At 40.7% G+C, this 22,520-nt stretch overlaps 1 protein-coding gene and 1 non-coding gene across 2 annotated transcripts in view; one reads left to right on the forward strand and one right to left on the reverse strand.

The window, feature by feature from the left end:
* Nucleotides 1–22,520, reverse strand: part of EIF2AK2 (eukaryotic translation initiation factor 2 alpha kinase 2) — a 35,259-nt gene that overhangs the window by 3,565 nt on the left and 9,174 nt on the right. Inside the window, exons 5-15 of the mRNA XM_040623099.1 lie at nucleotides 22,012–22,138; nucleotides 21,141–21,220; nucleotides 20,887–20,980; nucleotides 19,060–19,094; nucleotides 17,562–17,624; nucleotides 15,842–15,964; nucleotides 12,435–12,554; nucleotides 10,671–10,851; nucleotides 6,844–6,972; nucleotides 1,078–1,179; nucleotides 47–100 (exon numbers count right to left, since the gene is read on the reverse strand). Coding sequence (XP_040479033.1) covers nucleotides 47–100; nucleotides 1,078–1,179; nucleotides 6,844–6,972; nucleotides 10,671–10,851; nucleotides 12,435–12,554; nucleotides 15,842–15,964; nucleotides 17,562–17,624; nucleotides 19,060–19,094; nucleotides 20,887–20,980; nucleotides 21,141–21,220; nucleotides 22,012–22,138 — 1,108 coding nt within the window. The remainder of the gene's footprint in view (nucleotides 1–46; nucleotides 101–1,077; nucleotides 1,180–6,843; nucleotides 6,973–10,670; nucleotides 10,852–12,434; nucleotides 12,555–15,841; nucleotides 15,965–17,561; nucleotides 17,625–19,059; nucleotides 19,095–20,886; nucleotides 20,981–21,140; nucleotides 21,221–22,011; nucleotides 22,139–22,520) is intronic.
* On the forward strand, nucleotides 11,888–11,960 carry TRNAR-CCU. The gene has a single exon. It is a non-coding gene; the product is annotated as a tRNA-Arg (tRNA).

Below are 22,520 nucleotides of genomic sequence, written 5' to 3' on the forward strand. Positions count from 1 at the left end.
TAGAACATTGAAATAAATAAAATTCTGATTATTTTCAAGTGCTTACTTCTCTGGCATCAAACACATCTGAGAACTTGCCAGCCCTTAGCTCTTTAAAAATCTGAAAAGAAAACATACATATATAATCATTAGGGAACTATTCACTTGGGAGGAAAACCAAACTTGCTTCTTAGCCAAGAAGCGCGCAGGACACCCCTTCCCCACCTTGCCCCATCCTTAACATCATGACATGTTGAAGTGTTAAGAGCATCATATGCATTATCTCCCTTCATCCTTTCTGGAATCTTATGGGATAGGTATTTTCATTACCCCATTGTACAGAGAAGGCTGTTGGCTCCAGGCCAGGTCCTTGTACTGATCTTCAGACCAAGCTGTCCAGCTGCCTAATGCCTTTAGCGGCTCCCCACTGTCTCCACATGAAAGTCCACCATCTTGCCTTCATCTAGGTCTGACATGTCTTTCCAGTGCCACCAACCATCACTTCCTTGTCACTATATACTCCAATACAAATGCCACTGCCTGCTAATCCCGCACTCTGCACACTGTTGTCTGAAGGCTGGAATTGTCTTCTTTCTATTTTGGACCATTAGCAGCAAACCAATCCTTCAAAGCCAGCTTAAATACCCCCCGAAACTGAAATCCCTATAGCTAGCAAGATCTCTGTCCTAGCCATTTCCACAAAACTTCATGTCTTCCCCCAAGACATGCATCGCATTCTCTTATTTTCCATCCTAGAACATAAGCTCCTCGAGAACAAGGCTTATTCATTTTTATAACCCGGTAGCACTTAGCAGTGTCGTATGCAAAGCAGGCAATCGGTAGAAGTTTACTGACCGACTCAGATAAGAAAGAGCTGTAGTTTTATGAGGTGTACACACCTCTGAAAGACCAAAGGTTTTGGTCTTCAACAAAAAGCTTTGGTAGCCCAAACATGGAAAAGATAAAATCCATATTTCCTTTTCAGTCAACACGAATGTATTCAAGCTGATCCTCACATGAAGGTAATCACTTCAGCAGCACTTTGGAGATGACTGCTAATACTTTTTGTTGCTTAATTCTTTTTGTGAGATTATTTACCTCCACTGTTTCCGAAAGAGTGGGACATATGTAAAGAAGTTCTGCGAGAATTAGCCCCAAGGCAAAGATATCCACTTCTTTTCCATATTCTTTTGAAGAAATCTGAAGAGACCAAGATAGGTTTATATTCGTTACTCACCCAATATAAACATCCGTGACTTCTGAAGCCAAAAAAGTTATTTGACCAAAATATCTTACATCATGTAACAAAGCACGTTTGTTTGCAATATCTGTGGAGTCTGACTGCCCTGGTTCAAATCTGTCATGAAGTAGCCGCATCAACCACGTAAACTAACCATCAAGGGTAGAATAATCTCCACCATAAAATGGGGATACCAAAAGTTTCAACCTCAGAGTTTGACTACGGTGTTAAATAAGATGCAGCAGATAAAATAGTTCTAAGTGACTTGCATGCAAATGTTCACAGAAGATGTATTCCCAATATTCTGCTGGAAGCAATTTGCATGCCCACCCACAGGAGAATGGATAAGCGCATTGTGGTCTATTCAGGCAATGGAATAGTACTCGGTAATGAAAAGGAATAATCTGTTGGTATAAGCAACGACTAGAAGTCCTCCAATAGACATTACTTTGAGTGAAATAATCAAATACAAAAAAGTACATAAAGTACAATTCCATTCATATGAAGCTCAAGACAGGGAAAACTAATCTGTGGTGATAGACATCAGAGCACTGATTGCCTCTGGGAAGAAGGGATGGATTGGAAAGGGCCTGAAGGAATTTTCACAGGTGAGAACAATGTTCTACATTTTCATAAGCTTATGGGTTTCACAGGAATACGTCTTTGTCAAAAATGTACATTTAAGATATGAACATTTTATGGTGTATAAATCATCCCCCAATAAAACTATTTTCAATTTAAAAATTACTAAGAAAATGAAAAACACAATGACAAATGAATTAAAAAAATATGTTTAGGGTGGCAATACAGGGTGCAGGAGATATTTAATAAAGTGGGAGTTAAAGGGGAGCCATTAGCCACCTATTTTCTTCCAAGTTCGCACTCCACAAAACTCTTAAATTATGTCTTTGTGCTACATGGTCCCCAAAGGGAACAGCTGGATGTCCTCTCCATTCTAGATTCTCAAACAACAGAAAGATGAAAAATAGGCAATAAGCTATCAACCAAAGAATATAAGCTACTAGAGTAATGAATCTAGATATAAGACAAACATTCACAATCAATAGTTGTACAACCAGGTTCATAACAGCAATTTTCACAAGAGCGAAAAGGTAGGGGCAACCCAAGTATCCACTGATGGATGAACAGATAAACCAAATGTGGTCCATCCATACCATGGCATATCATTAAGCCTTAAAAAGGAAGGAAATTCTGACATATGCTACAACAAGGGTGATATTGAGGATATTCTGCTGGGTGAAAGAAGCTAGTCACAAAAGGACAAATACTGGATGATTCTACTTACACAAGGTATCTAGAGTAGACAAACGCATAGAGACAGAGAGTAGGATGGTGGCTGCCAGGGCTGGGGGAGACGGGAATGCGGAGCTATTCGATGGGTGCAGAGTTTCAGTTTTACAAGATGAAAAGAGTTTTGGGGAGGGATGGTGGAAATGATCACACAACGTAAATGTACTTGATGTCACTCAGCTGTGTGCTTAAAAATGGTTAACACGATAAATTTTATGTTGTGTATTTTGCCACAATTAAAAACAAATGTTTTAAAATCAATAGACTTATTAATAACCAATAAGATACAAGGAGTCCCATGTTAACAGCATAACACTATACATATTGAGGGAAATACTTTAAAAATATAAAGTGGTCTTCGTGAAGAAAAAAGTATTTTAAAATTTCACTGAAGAATATAAAAATGGCCTCAAGGTAGGTGTGCCATTGCTCCCAGCTGTGCCCTGGCCTCCCAGTGAGAGGATGACACTTGCCATCTCGTCCCCTTGGGTTGGGCCATGCAATTCGTGCAGGGCCATGATGGTTAGTGATGTATGCCACTCTTGGGCAGAGCCCACACAAGTCATCACAGCGTTCTGCCACTGCAGCCTGCTATGAGGACAGCAATGACCCAGATAAGGTGCTTCCTTCAGCCCTGGGTTCTGGAATGAAGGAGACACGTGGAACAAAACCACAGCCAGATTGCTGCCAACACATCACGTGGGTGAGAAATAAATCTTTGGTGTTTTGTATGCCACTAGGAGATTGGAAGTCGCCGGTTACCACAGGATTGCCTGGCAAAGGCTGACTTGAGAGGACTTGAAGAAGTGGGAGAAACCTGCCCATTTCTTGGAGCAGAAGTCTCGGCTATATAACAATGTCAATTCTCCTCAGTTGACTCCTTAACTTTTTTTTTAATAATAATTTTTTTATTACGTTATGTTAGTCACCATACAGTACATCCCTAGTTTTTGATGCAATGTTCCATGATTCATTACTTGCATATAACACCCAGTGCACCATGCAATACGTGCCCTCCTTACTACCCATCACCGGCCTATCCCATTGCCCCACCCTCCGCCCCTCCGAAGCCCTCAGTTTGTTTCCCAGAGACCATAGTCTCTCATGGCTCCTTAACTTTAATGCCGTTGCTGTCAAAAATCTCAACACCAGTGATGGACCATGACAAGCTGATGCTATCATTGATTCCAAATGAAATAGTGAACTTAAGAACATTTAAAAAATGAAGAATAATGTGGGAGGTTCTGCTGTCCAAATACTAAAACCAATATTATAATGCTATAATAACTGAGATAGTATGATGTTACAGAGAAAAAGATAAAAATAAGTCATTTGGACAGAACAGCATCCAAAAACAGATCCATGAGTGTGTGGGAATTTCACGTATGATAAAATAGCATTTCTTTTAGGTTTTTCTTTAAATTCCAGTTAGTTAACATACAGTGTAATATTAGGTGCGGGTGTACAATATAGTAACTCAACCCTTTCGTACATCACCCAGGGCTCCTCACAAGCACACTCCTTAATCCCCATCACCTATTTCACCCATCCCCCCACACACCTCCCCTCTGGTGACCATCTGTTTGTTCTCTATAGTTAAGAGTCTGTTTCTTGGTTTGCTTCTCTTTTTTTTTCCCCTTTGCTCATTTGTTTTGTTCCTTAAATTCCACATATTAGTGAAATCATATGATATTTGTCTTCTCTGACTGACTTATTTCATTTAGCATAATTCTCTCTACGTCTATCCACATCATTGCAAATAGCAAGATTTTATTCTTTTTTATGGCTGAGTTATATTCTAGTGTGTGTGTGTGTATCTGTGTCTGTGTGTCTGTGTGTCTGTGTGTGCGCGCAAGCATGTGTATGTGTGTGTGTGTGTGTCTCCCACATCTTCTTTATCCACTCATCAGTCGATGGACACTTGGGCTGTTACCGTAATTTGTAAGATAATGCTGCTATAAACATCGGGATGCAGGTATCTGTTTGGATTAGTAGTTTTGTATTCTTTGGGTAAATACCTAGCAGTGCGATTGCTAATTTACGGGGTAGTTCTATTTTTAACTTTGTGAGAAACTTCCATACTGTTTTCCAGAGTTTGCAGTCCCACCAACAGTGCAAGAGGGTTCCCCTTTCTCCACATTCTCACTAACACTTGTGTTGTTGATTTTAGCTATTCTGACAGGTGTGAGATGATATCTCACTGTAGTTTTGATTTGCATTTCGCTGATGATAAGTGATGTTGAGCATCTTTTCATGTGTCTGTTGGTCATCTGTATGTCTTCTTTGGAAAAATATCTATTCATGTCTTCTGGCTATTTTTTTAATTGGATTATTTGTTTTTTAGGTATTGAGTGTTATGAGTTCTTTACATATTTTGGATACTAACCCTTTATGGGATAGGTCATTTGCAAATATCTTCTCCCATTCTGTAGGCTGCCTTTTAGTGTTGTTGATTGTTTCCTTCACTGTGCAGAAGCTTTTTAAATTTTGATGTAGTCCCAATAGTTTATTTTTGCTTTTGTTTCCCTTGCCTCAGGAGACACATATATAGAAAGAAGTTGCTATGGCTGATGTCAGAGACTACTGCCTATGTTCTCTTTAAGGATTTTTATGGTTGCAAGTCTCACATTTAGGTCTTTAATCCATTTTGAATTTATTTTGGTGTATGGTGTAAGAAAGTGGTCCAGTTTCATTCTTTTGCATGTGGCTGTCCGATTTTCCTAACACCATTTATTGAAGGGACTGTCTTTTTCCCATTGGATATTCTTTCTTGCTTTGTCAAAGATTAATGGACCTTATAATTGTGGGTTCATATCTGGGTTTTCTATTCTGTTCCATTGACCTACATGTCTATTTTTGTGCCACTACCATACTGTTTTGACTAAAAATACAATTTTTATTATGGTAAAATATACATAAAATTTACCATTTTAACCATTTCATGTGTGCAATTTGGTGGCATTAAGTACCTTTACAAAGTCATGCCACCATCACCAGTATCTATTTTTAAAAATTTCCATCATCCCAAACAGAGCTGAACCATTAAACTATTTCCCATTCTTCCTCCCTCAGGCCCCGGCAACTTCTGTTCTACTTTTTGTTTCTACGAATTTTCCTTAATATGAAAGCTTAAATCACAAACCATCTGATACATGGTGATGGGCAACCGCATATCCACATGAGGAAGATCAAGATATATATCCCTTCCTCACATGTATAGACAAAACCTAATTCGAGTTAGTCTAAACTAAAGTAAAAACACAAAATCTTTTTGTAATGTTGTGGGAGAAATGGCCTCCAAAATAAAAATGAGAAACCCAGCAGCCATAAAGAAAACACTGATAAACATGACAACTTAAAAGCTTCCACGATACAGCATAAACAAAGAAATTACTAACACTCAAGGAAAACAAATCTGCAATATGGTTAACAGATACAGAATCAATAACCGAAATATAAAAATATCCCTTACAAATAAATTAGCAACGGATAACCTAATTAAGAAAAATGAGGAAAGGACACAAACAGAGAATCTGCAGAAAAATCCTAAGTAAATATGTGTAAAGATGGCCTTCCTAACTAAAAATCTGAAAAATGCAGACTGAACAAGCAAGTGGCCCAAACTGCAGTCTGCTAGCACCCTAGTCTGATTGGGAATGGGAAGGAGAATGCAACATTCTCCAGCACGCTGGGAGGAAGGCATAGTAGGATCACTTTTCTGGGTATGACAATTTCACAGTATTGGCCAAATCTGAAATGCACTTATTCTATTCAATAATTCACTTGAAGGAATCTATCACAGATGATCATGGAAACACTTGTTTTTAGTGTCAAAGATAAGGGGAAAAACATGTAAAAACTTGCTAACAGCCTAAATAAATAACCCGTCAATAAGGAAACAGTTACATAAATGATGGTATAGGTCAGCATACAATACAGTCGCTAAGATAGATGTGAGATCCACATGGACTGATACAGAAGGATTAGGATACATTGTTGAGTGGGAAAAAATTAAGTTGCAAAATAACATTACAGTAACTTTGTAAAAGCATGTCCTTATATCTTTATGCAAAAGTCTCTATATCCATATATACTTGTGTTTATATATGTTTGTAACTCACAGAAAATTATCTAAAAGGATAAACAACAGACTGTAAGAAGAGAAGGAGTAGAAAGGAACGTTAAAGGGAATTTTCCATTTTTATTCTATATGCTTCTGTGTTGTTTTAATTTTATAAGAGGTGTCTATTATCTCTATAGTTAAAAATAACACAAAAGAAGTGAAAAATACATAGAAAATAAAGGAACCTCACCTGCTCTGGGCTCATATATCGAAGAGTTCCTTTATTACTTGTCCGATTTTCATAATCTTTCGAGGATGTCACAAGTCCAAAGTCTCCAATCTTTATGTGTTTTGTATTTACTAAAAATATGTTACCTGGCTACAGAAAAAAAAAAAACCCAATATTTAATTTATAAGTACCAATTTCACAGACTGTTATCACATATCCAAATCATATTTAACAAGGGCTATTTTTCTATCTCCTTATAAGGCATTTACCCTTACACAGGTGGCCCAAAACAGGATATTTAAGATCACAGGTCTTTAAAGTAAGGACTTCGCTGTCAGCAGAGAAGACTTCAGGCATAGCTGACTTCAAATATCTGATCTGAAGAGAAGCTTAGTGGAAGGTGGATTCACTCTGCACAGTACTAGAGGGTAGAAACAACCAAAAGTCTTGCTTTAATATACCCTAATATACTAATAGTCTGGTCCAAAGAATGGGAATTTGAGAGTCCTCATCTCAGGGAGTATTCAAAGTGGGGCTGGACATCGACTTGGTAGAAATGCTGCAGATATGAGTCCAGGATCTGCTGGGGATTGAAGTAGAAGCCCTTCAGATCTCTAAGTCTGAGATTCTCAGAATGAGTCTCTTCTCAATAATGCTGTTAAGATATCCTGTGCAGTATTTCTCCTGGGGATTTCCTTGATGTCAATTTCTCCAGACGCCCTCTGTCCTTGAAGGCAGGCCACATTAACTAGAAGCTGATAACTAGCACTTAAGTATTTCTGCCCATGTATGTAATTCTCTAAGCAGATTGAAAAGGGGGGGGTACAAAATGGGGAGTGTTCATCCTACTCCACAATTTTGTAGAGGTATTGACCAACATTCTAAAGACCATGAAAACAGGAAGGTTGTTGATAAGGAGATTAATAGTTTGCTATTCCTGGGGCACCTGGCTGGCTCAGTTGGTGGAGTGTGCGAATCTTGATCTCAGGGTGGTGAGTTCAAGCTCCACGTTGGGTGTAGACATCGTTTAAAAATAAAATATTTAAAAATATATATTTTGTCATTCTTGAAAAGACAACTTTGAATACAAGGTTGGGCTTTACCATGCAAACTCTAGAAGGTAAGTAATACTCACGAGAGGGCCTAGCAAAGGAGCTGACAGGAAAGAGACCAAAAAGCCAAGAAGGCTAAAAGAGGAGCTTGCAAGAAGCCAGCCTAAAAAGGCTCATGCAGAAATTAGCAGTTAGATTAGAGCCATTAACAAAGAGATTGGAATCTACTGCCAATAATAAAGATGGAAAGCTGCAGATGGGAGTGGGTTGGGTGTAGGGAGAAAACCTACCAACGCAGTATTCGAGTTACCCGGTAGGAATATGTTGGGTTTGCAAGTGCACACAGGTCCCACACACAGGTCTATAACCGACTCTGAGAAACACTGAGGTTGCATTTACGATGCTTCTACATATATAAGCTGCATGAAACTGTCTAGTAGGAATGCCAGATCACTTGTTTATAGGTCATTAAAAAGAAAAACAAAAATAAGGTCACATTTTGTCTAATCGGTTATGCTATGACAAGGCAAAAAAAAAAAAAAAGGTGCAAACTTTATAAAGGAGGTACAGGAAAAAGGGCGGAATCGTCAGGCCAAGGCTGACCAAAGAGCCTGGGTCTACAGAGAGAAAGAACCTCCAGAAGCTTCTACTCTAGAAACCTCTATGTCCCTCACCAGTATCTTCATCCAGTTTTTTTTCCTCCATTTTGCTCCATAGTAATATTTTTTTATTTGCTCCATAGTAATTTTTTTTATTACTGAGATATAATTGACATGTAAGTTTCAGATGTAGGATGTAAAGATGTGATGGTCTAATTCTTCAGATTCTGACAGAAAGTGGTAAATGCTGGTAGACTTTATACAATAGGGACTTCCTGGGGTAAAGACCATTCTCTGGCAAAAACCACCTACAGCTGGTATTGTGTGAAGCATCCCAGAGAAAGGTGCACGCCTTCGGCTGGCATCTTCTCTCAGGTGGGATAAAGCAGCAACTGTAGCAGTAAAGCTAGAAATGCTAGGAGGCAAGAAGGCTCAGGAGTATCAAAGTCTGATGTTTGAGCAGCTGCAGACATGGTGCGAACACTGTCTGCAAACAGACCCAAGAAAAGAACACCCCGTGACACAGGGCACAGGCAGCGTGGGAGACAGGGATGCTAGGGAAAGGAACAACCAGGCAGCACCTGTCAGCTTCATGGATTCATCCAGAGGGGGGCCTGGGAGTTAATACCCAAATGTCTGCATTTATTTGCAGATTACTTTAAAAGTAATTGTGCTTAATTTTTTATTGAACCAAATATATGAATTATTCCAAAGTGAAGGCATAGCCATTCTAAATGTATTCTTTTGAACATACTTCTTATAACATTCCAACTTTAAAATACACCTTTAAGATATTGTTAAAGAAAGACGGAACCAGTGCCTGGGTAGTTTAGTCAGTTAAGCGTGTGCCTTCAGCTCAGGTCATGATCCCAGGAGCTCCGAGTCAGTCTCCCTGCTCAGTGGGGAATCGGCTTCTCCCTCTCCCACTCTCTCTGCCCCTCCTCTCTGCTCGTGCTTTCTCTCGTGCTCTCTCTCTCTCAAATAAATAAATAAAATCAAGAAAGAAAAGAAAAGAGAAAAGAAAGGAAAGGAAAAGAGAAAAGAGAGGAGAAGAGAAAAAAGGAAAGGAAAGGAAAGAAAAGAAAAGGAAAGGAAAGAAAAAAGAAAAGAAAAGATGGAACCAGGTGGATTCCAACACAAAGACCTTAAGCCTCCAGCTCCTGGGGGCAGACCAAAGACATACTATCTTTTATGGGCCAATTATTCCTATCTAGGCCCAACAACTCTATACACAGGTGCTTCTTCTTCTCAAGAAACTCTTTTGCTTCATTCCTCATTCCTGGCTACTGTAGATGGGCAGGGTAAGCCAACAGCCAGGATCCCTATAGACGAGGTGCTTCTGCTGGATCCAGAGTGATCAGGAAAGGCTACGTAAAGAAATTGAGACCAAAGAAACAAGCAGACGAGTGTTCCGAGCAAGAAGCGCATGAACAAAGACTCCATGCTAGGATTCCGCATGGCTAGTTTGTGATGGGAGTGGGCAGATTACAGGGAAGAGAGACTGGGAGACACCGTGAAAACCTCTTCTGTCCCTTCTTTCATTTTGATGAGAAAGTAAAATGGGAAAACAGCTCATCTAGACCATGAAAGAAGCTAAGAAGCCAGCAGAAAATAAAAATACAAAGGTATGTTATGTGTTCCAAGATTTGGGTTACTATAGTTTTCCAGTCATGGGGTAGAAATGTCTACTCAAATGCCAAGAAAATTGTAGACTCTGGACTCAGTAGCTGTGATTGCCCTCAAGAGTAGTGACTGAGAAATTAAGAGAACCAGGTCCCCAAAGCCAGTCCCGGGAGTCCCTTCTGCTTCTCAAACAAGCCTGAGTAGCGGCAGAGGCAGGGACAAGCAGCCCATCGGCTGTGCTAGCCACAGTGAAGGTCTGCGCACAAACGTTCAGCCTACTCAAGCTACTGGTGTTTGCGACGGGAGTATGACGAGCAGCCAGAGGGCACCGGAAGTGAATGAGCTCCTGCCTATAGGGCTCCTTCCGATTGTCTCGATAAATTCATTTGTCCTGGAGACCTTCTGAGTGGTGCTATGGAAAGGTATTTGGGACAAGTTCAAGATCCATTCTAACTTTAAAGGATCAGATATATTATTTCCTCAAGACTGTCAATCAATTCTAAAACTAGAGAAGATAAAATTTAAAATAACTAAATCATATTTATCAAATCCGAATAGTACATTTTCCGTGTACCTTAAGGTCTCTGTGAATTAGCTGTTGGTTGTGTATATACTCCACGCCTGCTGCTATTTGTTCGTATAACTCCAGAGACAAGGGTTTGTCTGGTTTCTTGCCTCTTCTGTTATCAATCCATGCCTCCAATGTCCCTTTATCACAGAATTCCATTTGGATGAGAAGGCACTTAATCTTTGGTCTGGATATAAAATTCGCAGGATGTTACAAGGAGCAATAAAAATAAATTTATAAAAAATAACCTTTCTTTTTAAAATTATACTTTATCTCCGCAAGAATCCCAAAACATGTCTCAAAACAGAAATCTAAATATAATAAATAAACATGCATTGAAATACAATAAATCATTTTTTATTTAAATCATAAGTTCCCAAATGTCCAGAGCTTTATTTGTTAACTTCTTTATGAAGTATGAGCCTGCCTGTTCTTTAACGGTAAAGGATCCTTGATCACCTTTGCTAATCGGAAAAGGAACATTAATACAATGGAATTAAAGAAAACCAAAGTTCATTACTACATAAAATAATTCTGGAATGTTTTAATTTACTATTGACCTACTGAGCATCTGTTTTGTAAAAGCACAGAACAGGAACCTAGAGATAAAACGAGTTAGATACCATCCTTGCTGTCATGTGGGTTACGGTTTAATGAGAGAGAAATACAGGCAAAACAAATAAAAAACAATAATGTAAGGATAGGTTCTCAAAGAGAAGTGCCAATAAATTGTTATGACATACCTGTGAGGACTGATTTTGCTAACCATGCTTTTTATGTTGCTTTCTAAACTAGGTTGGCCTCAATATTAATTTATATTCTTTGAACTTATGTCGGCTAGAAAATAGGAAGAGAAAGCCAAGAATTTGCTGAAAGCTGAAAAAGTCCTGTCTGTATGCCGATGGTCAGTAACTCCTGAAACTAATGATAAAGCTCTCGATTACACCGTGTGGAGCTGGGGCTGGAGTCGGGAGTTGATGAATGAACAGGCCTCCAATGTCCTCAGGATTTCCGTGAGGATGGTCCCAAGAAACACTGGCTGGCTCTCAGAGGGAGATGCCAGGTCTTTAGAACCTTCCAGTCCTTTGTCAGGGGCTTGAGACAAAACATGAGTGATACCAGGTGGGGTACCCACATCACAGCTCGTAGTCTTCAAATTATTTTCACTGCCCACCGTTCCACCATAAGTGGTGTGGTTGTATTCAGGAGAGACTCCTTGGGGCGCCTGGCTGGCTCAGTCAGTAGAGCATGTGACTCCTAATCTCAGGGCCCTGAGTTCAAGCCCCAGGGTGGGCATGGAGCCTACTTAAAAAAATTCAAAAATTTTGAAAAGAGAGAGTCCCTCTTGACCTCACCCCATCAACGGGGGCCTCTGAGAAAGACAGGAAAGTGCTGGCCACTGCTTCCAGCTGTAGCGTCTATAACACAATCAAACTTTCTTCACCAAGCTGCATTTACAGCCTGGCCTGAGGCTGGGGCGTGTGAGCCAACCTACACGTGGAATAATGGCGACAAAAAGGCTAACCCTGAGATTCTGAAAGTAGCGGAGGACAATTAAAAAAAAAAATTAAGCAAGTTTGGAGCAAGGAATAAGAGCCACAAAAAGATTACTCATTATTTCCTTACCTGGTGACTGGAGACCTAACAGTGTCTCAGTGTTTGTGGTGGTGACGGTAACTGTCACGATGCATGGCCTTAGCTGGTGGCCCACACCTGGTAAGTACCAGTTTCCTCCCTCCTACTAGGGCTACGAGAATTCTTTTTAGTTACCTTGAAGGATTTATGCTGTCCTCAGGATCGTAATCCTCCCCGGCCCAGCAGCTACAGTAGTGAACGATATTTGGGTGACGAAGCGCTGCCAAAGCTTTTACTTCACGCTCTACCTTCTTGCTTTAAAGGAACAGGGAACATAGAAGTGTCATCAAACATCCCCGTAAAAACTACAAGTCCAGTAACAGAAGACAGCTCCGTAGGCTCCCGTAGTCAACGGTCGCCATGGTTCCCACGCCCTGAGTGTTTAAAATGGAAGCCAGGAGCGCGCGAAAGGAAACACCGGACACCACAGAAAAAAAACATGGCTGTTCTCGCTCTCAACATAAGAGAAAAAGCGGTGACTTCATTAATTCCAGATATCAGGCAATTTAAAAGTCATTCGTGGTGGTCTCTGAAATACCAGTCACGCGAGTTTTGGTAGCTAAGTCACACATCATATTTTGTTTAGACTTGTGTTAAAATCACTTTGGATTTCACAAGCAAACCTTATTTGGGCAGCGAGGGTAATTCAGGCAACTTGAAGAACGTAAATCAGAATTTTCAATGTGTAGCAAAAATACACAAAGGAGATCATCTACACAGAGAAAGTGAGACTGCACAGCACATGTGGGAGCTTTACAGGGATGTGGAGTCAAGAGCGAAGATAATTCTATGCTATGCGGAATAAATAAATTTGAGATTTCAAGGGTGAGAAAGGGTAAGCAAACATTTTATAATTCCATTTTTTAATCCGAAAAGTCATATACCTATATGACATAAAATTTATAAGAATAAAGGAAGAGAAAGTATCAACAGTCCTAATACAATCAGTTATTATTTTGGGTTGTTTCATATTGTCTTTCTTCTATACATTTTTAGATACTTGTAATTACAGTATATAATTTTTATCTTATTTTTCCACATAACAGGTTATCTTTATCATTTTCCTTGTTACACAATCTATATGACCATCATGTACAAACTTTCTCATGTAAGATTTCAAAAGTACAAAAAGTTAGTGGGCCACTGCCTAGCCATCACCAGATGAAACAGTTATTAACTCCTGGCCAATCTTGTTTCATCTATGCTCTTACCCACTTCCCCATCTCCCCTGGATTATTCTGAAGCAAATTCCAGCATCATACCATTTCATGTGTAAATATTTTTAGTACATAAGCCTCATTTTTTTAATGACTGCAAAATAGCCATTGAGCAGGGGAGAGAACAAAACATTTAATCACTTCTTCATTGCTGGACATTTGGTTTGTTCTAATTTTTCACTGTTACAAATGACACTGTGATTTACATCTTCTTATATAACTTCTTCCATCATTTGGATAATATCCTTAGAATAGGTTCCCAGACAGGCAACCCATGGGTCATGGTGTATAAATATTCCAAGTATATTCTTAACTGTGTTACGCCAATTTATGAAACCAATAAAAATGTCCAAGATATTATACCCTTATCATCCTTATTACCATTAAAAAAAATGCTATTGAACGGAAGGAATAATGCTTCATTCCTGTCAAGCAAAACAATGTGGAAAGAGGAGCACCTGAGTGGCTCAGTCAGTTGAGCGTCTGACTCTTGGTTTCAGCTTAAGTCCTGGGATCAAGCCCTATGTCAGGCTCCATGCTCAGCATGGAGTCTGCTTAAGAGTCTCTCTCCCTCTGTGCCTACCCCTGCATGTTCTCTCTTTCTCTCTCTCTCTCAAATAAATAAATAAATCTTAAAAAAAAAAACAACCCACACACAAAACAATGTGGAAAGAGAAAGCCTTGTTTTGATGCCAGGTGGATACGAAGGTATTTCAACTGCAAGGCATTGTCCATGGGACAGGAAGTAGGTTTGTCTGGCTGAGATGAGGAGTGGCTAGGACTCCACGCCTGCTTCTCCTTTTTTCACGTCATTAGCCCATGTCCCTTTCCCTTCTCTTCCTAGACCTTGAGGGATAGGTCTGCAAGTTACACATAGCACAACTGTCAGAAAACAACAAGCAAGACTGGTGAATTGGTGAGCATGTGATTTAATACCTCCTTACCATGTGCTCTCTTTTCTGAAGGAGTTCTGCTATCCAGTAAGTGGGGGGTGGGAGGAAGTAGGTGCAGATAATACATAAAACGAACATGGGGAGCAATATGTTATGGTGGGAACACAGTGGATTGGTACTCCAGACAACAAGTTCTAAATCTCCACCTTGTGAACTCTACCTCTGAAACTAATAATACACTATCTGTTAAGTAATTGAATTTAAATAAAATTAAATTAAAAAAATAAATCTCCACCTTGTTACCATCGTGGGTAAGTGACCTAAGACGGTTATCAATTTTTTCCTCCCCATACATGCACCCACTCCTCAGATTAAGAGGTAGAGTGTATTTGCCCTTTCCTCGAGTCTGAACTGGCCTTAGTGATTTTGTTTAACCAATATAATGTGAAACTTCCAAGTCTAGGTCAAAGTAGCCTTTCCTGTTCCCTTCTGGGATGACTTGCTCTGTGGACAATCCCTCTTGGAACCCAGCCACTAAGTTGTGAGAAGCCCATGTGACATGAAGAGCCCATGTGGAGGCACTCTGATTAACAACCCCAGCTGAATTTCCAGCCCACAGCCAGCTCGACTGCTAGCCATTTGTAACGGCCATCCCTGGCCAAGCTTTCTGATGACTTCTTTTTTTTTTTTAAGATTTTATTTATTTATTTATTTATTTATTTATTTATTTATTTGTGAAAGAGAGAGAGGGAGAGAGAGCACGAGTCGGGGGAGGGGCAGAGGGAGAAGCAGACTCCCCGCTGGAGCAGAGAGCCCCATGTGGGGCTGATCCCATGACCCTGAGATCATGACCTGAGCCAAAGTCAGATGCTCAATTGACGGAGCCATCCAGGCGCACTCCCCCCAAGTTTCTGATGACTTCCAACTACAAATGCATGACAGATCCCACGTAAGGACGGTCCAGATGAGCACCACTCCCAGGACAGTGACAGATAATAACATCTTGTTCTTTTTCAGCCACTACATTTTGGAGTGGCATATTACACAATAATAGACAAACGGGACAGTTACCAGCTAGCTTTTACCTTTGACAAATCAGTTTGCCTCTTTGGGTCTCACCCTCCTAATCCGTTAAATAAGGAGAGGAGACCAGAACGTCTCAAAGGTCACTGTGAGTTAGATGATTCTATAACTTCAGTTTTCATCAAGACGGGACCAAAAGAATGATCAATGGTCTATCCATTTATTTTACGGAAATAACCACAGTAAAGTGAGGTCATGTCAGAGGAAGCCAAGCTCCCGATGAGAGAGTGACATTTTTAAGGAAGACTAGAAAAAAGTAAATAGTATGCTAATGAAGGAGAGACACAAAAAAAGAATCATGCAGGTTCACAAAACTTCTCATTCGAAGAGACAAACATGTACTACTTACTCTTTATCATATTTAACACGTTTAATAACATAAGTCTTCCCATCAATTTTGTGCTTTGCTTTGAAAACCTGACCGTATCCGCCTGAGCCAATCGGTGTTATTTCTGTAAAATCACTAGCAAACCTGAAAAGAGAAATGCCACTGTTATTCTGAGTTCGGTGGTCACTGCCCACCCCACCCCCCGACCCGCCCAACCCCTCCCCTTCCCCTTCACGTCACCGCACAACAGACTATATAACAAACATGGCTCTCCCCTTCTGTATGAGAAGAGTCCACGCCACAGAAACTCTTGAATCCCAAAGACCTTGTTTCTCCCGCTCCCGCTCCCAACATAACAAATCACGCTGGCGATGACACTCCACTTCTGGCTGTACAAAAGCCATGATAAGACTCCGATCTCAAGTATAAAACTTCAGAAGCAGCATATTCAGTTCCCCAGCTGCCACCAAGCTGTCATGAGAGACACGAGCATGTTCTCCGAGCCTGCCTACGTTTGTAACTACCTGGTCTCCCCCTCTCTCCCGCCTCACGTTCCATCATTAAGCCCTGCCAACTGTTCTCCCCAAACACGTCACTGGTGTGTGCCCACTTTCCCCATCCCCAACATCTTCACACCCGTCCACGCTCCCGTCAGCCTCCCGCAGAACCCGGCTAGCTGGGACACTCCACTTCCTCTCCCTCCTTTGCTCCAATCCATGAGCCACACAGCAAGCAGGGTGAAAAACTCTGAGCATGTCTCTCTGTGCCTAAACTCTCCAATAGCCCAGAAAGTCCTTAGATGGCCTACGAGGGTCTCGTGCTTCCCTCCCCAGCTTGTCCCACGGCACCACGCCCTTGCTCAACGCACTCCAAGCACACGGCCTCTGCCCCTTGAACACTCACATACCGTTCCTACCTTCACTTTCCCACACGCTCTGCTTTGGCGAGGTCACAGACCCCACCTCCCTATGCTAACTCATCCTCCAGGCGCCCTCACATGGGCGACCCCAGAGAAAGCCTTGCCTCATCCCTCACACTAACCCCAAGGGTCCTATTTCTGTTTCTTACCATGTCATTGCTTTCCCTTCAGACCTCTGACCATAGATTATAATTACAGATTTTTCATGTAATATCATCCCCACAAAACTCGGCGAGGGCCGACGCTGTTTCTAGTAGTTCCCCCTATAAATCCAATGCCCAGCACAGTGCCAGGTATCTATGAGGTACTTTCAAATGTTTGTTGATTCTTTGTTTTTTTTTTTAAACTTATATTCAATGTCCTCCTGTTGCAAATAGGCTTCACATTTGTTTTAGATATTTTGTTCAAACCCAAACCATAATCTACCACAAGAGGAACCTTTTTTCATCGTGAAATCTGGAATGAAGCTGGAAAATGGAAAACAGATTCAAGTGGATCTATTCGGATTCCTTCAGTGGTCTTTAAAAAAAAAAAATCACGGTGTGTAGAAATATTTACCTTCAATATTAAAAACTTCCATGTGTGTCAGAAAAACTCCCATAAGTATCACACAGATCTACATTTACCACATTCCATGTGGATTCATCTAAACATTACTTTTCCAAGACATAATGATCTTTTGGGGGTCTGTACTTAAAAAAATAAACTGTTCAGGAAGAAACAGAATTTAACCTGGCTGATGTACAACAGTCCCTTCAGAAGCTTTTGTCAAATGAGCAAACATACCTTTAAACAGATTATGTTTACATGTTTCCCTCTTACCTGACTTCCACAGTGTACTTGTTTTCTTTGGTCACAGGAGAGTTAAAAGTAGGGGCCAAACTTCTAAAATTTAAGAGAAGAATATAAAACTCAAATAAAACTCAAATAAAATAGAACATTATGTCATGCACTAGTTTTTTTTAAATATTTTGAGTCACGTATTAGAATTGCAGGGTAGAAAGTGTTAACCTTTCTTTACAAAACAATATACTGAGAGTTCTCCTCTGCCCACTAATAATTTTTCATTCCTTCCCTGATTCCTTTTTTTTTTTTTGCCTTAACACAATGTTGGTGTGCCACCAGCCTCTCCTTTCTTCCCTACATTCTCAAAACCAAAGGAAATCGATCCTTGCACCGTCATTCTAGTCTTTGTACTTTATTCCTGGCTGGCGGTGAGCCATGTGCTATTGGAAGTTCAAACCCCACTGAAAACGAAACATATTCAAATTGCTATCTTCCCCCTAAGCCCTCAAGTCTTAAACTTCCTTAACCCCATTAGTGCCCGTGATTCCTGTCTGCATCTCCTCCACATGAACCCATCTTCAAATCCTTTCTCCTTTGCCTCTTCTTCACCCAGTTATTGGAACTCTATTCCCTCAAATCTTTCCGTACAGTCTGTCTCGCAAATTCTCCTCATCCCTTGTCACTACCATGATAACCACGGCTGACAGCCAGACCACCTTACACATACACCTCTCTTCTCTCCACCCAAACGCCCACATCGGGAACATTCTTCCCTGGCACATCTCCTACTGTTCAGAATATATTGGTGGCCCATAATGTCTTCTACTGCCATCTCGCCCTCACTGATGACTTATAGTTTTGTCCTTGTTTTTCTCTTCTGTTCAAGAAACCAATCCGGGGGCGCCTGGGTGGCACAGCGGTTAGGCGTCTGCCTTCGGCTCAGGGCATGATCCCAGCGTTATGGGATCGAGTCCCACATCAGGCTCCTCTGCTAGGAGCCTGCTTCTTCCTCTCCATTCCCCCTGCCTGTGTTCCCTCTCTCGCTGCCTGTCTCTATCTCTGTCAAATAAATAAATAAAATCTTAAAAAAAAAAAAAAAAAGAAACCAATCCGCCATCATTTATATTAACATTTGATCTTTTGCTTTTCTTACCCAAGTCATTATGCCATCTGTACCCTACCTGCCTGTCTGCAAAATAATGCACTTTTCTGGAAGTGCCTCTCCAAGTTCACTTCTGTCAACCTCGTCCAAAATAACACCCTCAACCACGGACTCTAGTGATACCCCCACGGGCCTTTCATCTACAATGCAGTGTGTACATACATTCAAAGACTTCTCAACACACGTCAAATCATTTGTTTAAAGATTTCAAGCTTTTTGGGGTCCTGAACTATGCTTTCTACTTCGGAAATTCCATTCAAAGAAGGGTATATAGTACTCTACAAACACTGAAGACCTAGTAAATAAGGTTAACACCCTAAGTCTGAAACAAAACTTCATTTCCAAAAATGTGCACTGCACAATGATACTCACCTTTTTACCCTCTTTTCACTACTTCTGACATTGCTCTGTAATAAAAGAAAATGAAAAACAGTTTCAGATGATTAAATCAGTTATCTTGCTTTATCTTGTTCTTCTTCCTCCTGTACTTCTAGATGGTTCTGTGACATTTTTTGGTCCATTAGATGAACAGCCTCATCAACTTGTGTACTCTCATCAAGCCCTGCTTCTCAGTTTACTCGGCTAGATCAATGTTCTCATCTGTTATAGCAAACAGACAGATAAGGCAGGCAGGACAGAAAAGCAATCAGGGCAAGTTCAGTGGAAGCCAACCACGGACTCCCTGCAGACCTCCTGGGCCAGTGGGTCTCAACAAGAAGGCGTGCATCCCAGCCCTCCACAGAGCTAAAGCCACAGACGGAGCTCAGGGATCCAGTCTAAAATAATTCCCCAAATGTTTCTTATCTGGTTACCAGTTAAAAATGGCAATGCAAAAAAAAAAAAAAGAAGAAGAAGAAGAAGAAAAATGGCAATGCTAATAATTTCATTTTTAGCACAAATTATTAATTTAATTTTAATATTTAGCAAAAAAGAGGAATCTTCACTATATCTCAAAAATTAATTTCACATAGCTCTTCTTTATTCATATTCACCTTTATTCTGGTAGGTTTTGTAGTTTTACCAATTTGAATATGTTGAGACAGAGCGGGGAGCATCAAACTAAGTTTTTGAGCTCATACCCCTTCCCACTGTGTGATGACTACAGTATATTAATTTAGCCATTCTGTTAATGGACAATGTTTCTCAAGCTGCTTCCAGTTACAAATAAAGTTGCAAGAACAAGCTTACATATGTTTCTCTGTACATACACAGGAGTGCTTCTCTAGTAGACATCCCCAGCAACGGAACTGCTTGAAGGCACGGCATGTACACCCTCCACTTCGCTACGTCTTGCCAAACTGTTCTCCGCCATGGTTGTACCAACTTATTCTTCCACCCGCAGCAGGTAATCGGAACACAGCTGTGCCGATGCTTAGTATTTTGCCAGACGCAAATTTTGCCACAGTGATGGGTTTAAAAAGGCACCTAACTGTTGTTTTGATTTGCATTTTCCCTATTACTATGCAGTAAAGTATCTTTTCATATTTTGGTTGCCTATTTGGGTATCTCTTCTCTGAATTGTCTGTTCAGATCTTCTCTACATTTTTCTGAGGTGCTTTTCTTTTTCTTATCAATTTGTTTATAGTTCGTTATAAATACAGCACTTATGTAACACTAATTGTCACCATAAAAATCATCTGATTTCTAAGTTTAGTTCGGATTTTTTTAAAAACAGGAGTAGACTAAATATTAATGGATATTTTTTTTTAAAGATTTTATTTATTTATTTGACAGAGATAGAGACAGCCAGCGAGAGAGGGAACACAAGTAGGGGGAGTGGGAGAGGAAGAAGCAGGCTCACAGCGGAGGAGCCTGATGTGGGGCTCGATCCCACAACGCCAGGATCACGCCCTGAGCTGAAGGCAGACACCTAACCGCTGTGCCACCCAGGCGCCCCATACTAATGGATATTTTAAGTAGCATCCTATTGGTAGAAGATAAGCAAGATCATAGTAATATAGGAAAACATGAAGGTGAACAGGGAGAGGAAGATGGGAGTGAACAGTGGAAGAATTTCGCATGTGAGGAACGGGGGTTAATAAAGAAAGGAGAAAGCCAAAATGCTGCCACATGCTAACATGAAATAAGAGTGCATGAGATAAAAGTAGAAAAATTATGGTTGAGTACTGGAGATACTTTTTAAATGAGGAAACACAACGGAGAAGAAGATTATCAGGCAGCAAGAAGCTAATACTATACCAGAGGAGATGAAGAATTGTTTACGCTGTTGCTGTTACAATTTCCTTCTGGTGCATTTGGTGAGATATCATTTTCAAGAGGTGATCTAGAAGCACTAGAAGAAAAGGGGATAATCATTAGCTTGTGAATTCTGCCTATTTTTTGTTGATCAGAATTTCTTTCTCTAAATTCTCCTTAAACATTTTCATAAAAATGTGCTCTCTCAGGCAGCAATCTGAATTTGTTAACGATCACAGTTGTTTGTCCACACTTACAATATGCTTTTCACCAAAGTGTTGTTTCCAGAGTCGCTAGGCGAAGATGCCCAAGAATCATTTGATACTGAGTCATCTTTCTGAAAGAAAGAGCACCCCTTAGGAGTTTTAAGAGCAATTACATTACTTCTCCATACTGGCTCAGTCTGTGTGTGCTAACTATCACATTTATTTATGGATGCTTGATCTGGATTTTAAAAAAAACCCTGGGGGGGGGGCGGCTGGGTGGCACAGCGGTTAAGCGTCTGCCTTCGGCTCAGGGCGTGATCCTGGTGTTATGGGATCGAGCCCCACATCAGGCTCCTCCGCTAGGAGCCTGCTTCTTCCTCTCCCACTCCCCCTTCTTGTGTTCCCTCTCTCACTGGCTGTCTCTGTCTCTGTCGAATAAATAAATAAAATCTTTAAAAAATAAAAATAAAAAATAAAAAAAATTTAAAAAACCCTGGGGGCGCCTGGGTGGCTCAGTCGGTGAAGCGTCTGCCTTCAGCTCAGGTCATGATCCCGGAGTCCTGAGATCGCGTCCCACATCGGGCTCCCTGCTCAGCAGGGAGTCTGCTTCTCCCTCTCCCCCTCTTTCTGCCCCTCCCCCTCTCATACTGTCTCTCTCTCTCTCTCTCTTTCTCTCGATCTTTCCTTCTCAAATAAATAAAATCTTAAAACAGCAACAACAACAACCCCGAGGTGCCAACAGAACTTTGCTCTCCGGGCCTTATGGCCCCATGGCTGGTGGCTCACTGCTGAAACACAGAAGGGAGGAATCCTTTATACTATGTGATGGGCTGTCTGGGCATCACCTAAACGCAGTCTTTCCTCAAATCAACTCCACAAAGAACCTTACAATTTTACAGTTACACCCAAAGGCAGTACGTACCATTGAGTTTTTCTCTGACTGTATCTGATCATATGCAAATTTAGCGGCCATCTGTTTGGCGTCTTGTTTTGTGGCACCTCCGCCAACCGCGTACTCTTTCTGCCCAATTTTGCATCGATAATAAAATCTAGGAGAAATGACAGAGAATATTTACACAAATACCAAAAAGCAGTAAACCTAACGTAGGATTTGGAAGCAAACACAGATGAACAAAGACCTTAATATAACACTCATTTATGGGTAGGTCTGCAGTTTGTATCGTGTAGAATATAGATCTTTGATTAGACGCTGACCAATTTGCCGGAATAACTGGGATTGGCTGAGGCCTCAGCTTGCATTTTTTTCAGGCAACTTCTCTTTTTGCTTCTCTGAAAGATCTGGTGATAAAGGAACTCAGCAGTGATTTTTTAAAAAATCCTCAAAGGTCAAAAATATGGAGGTAGAGAAGGAAGAGAGAGATCCGGTGAATTTTTCAGAGACGCTCAAATGGAAAGAAAAAGCCTGCGTAG

Source organism: Ursus maritimus, unplaced genomic scaffold (genome assembly GCF_017311325.1).
Source record: "Ursus maritimus isolate PB19 unplaced genomic scaffold, ASM1731132v1 scaffold_6, whole genome shotgun sequence".
In the NCBI taxonomy this organism is placed as follows: Eukaryota; Metazoa; Chordata; class Mammalia; order Carnivora; family Ursidae; genus Ursus; species Ursus maritimus.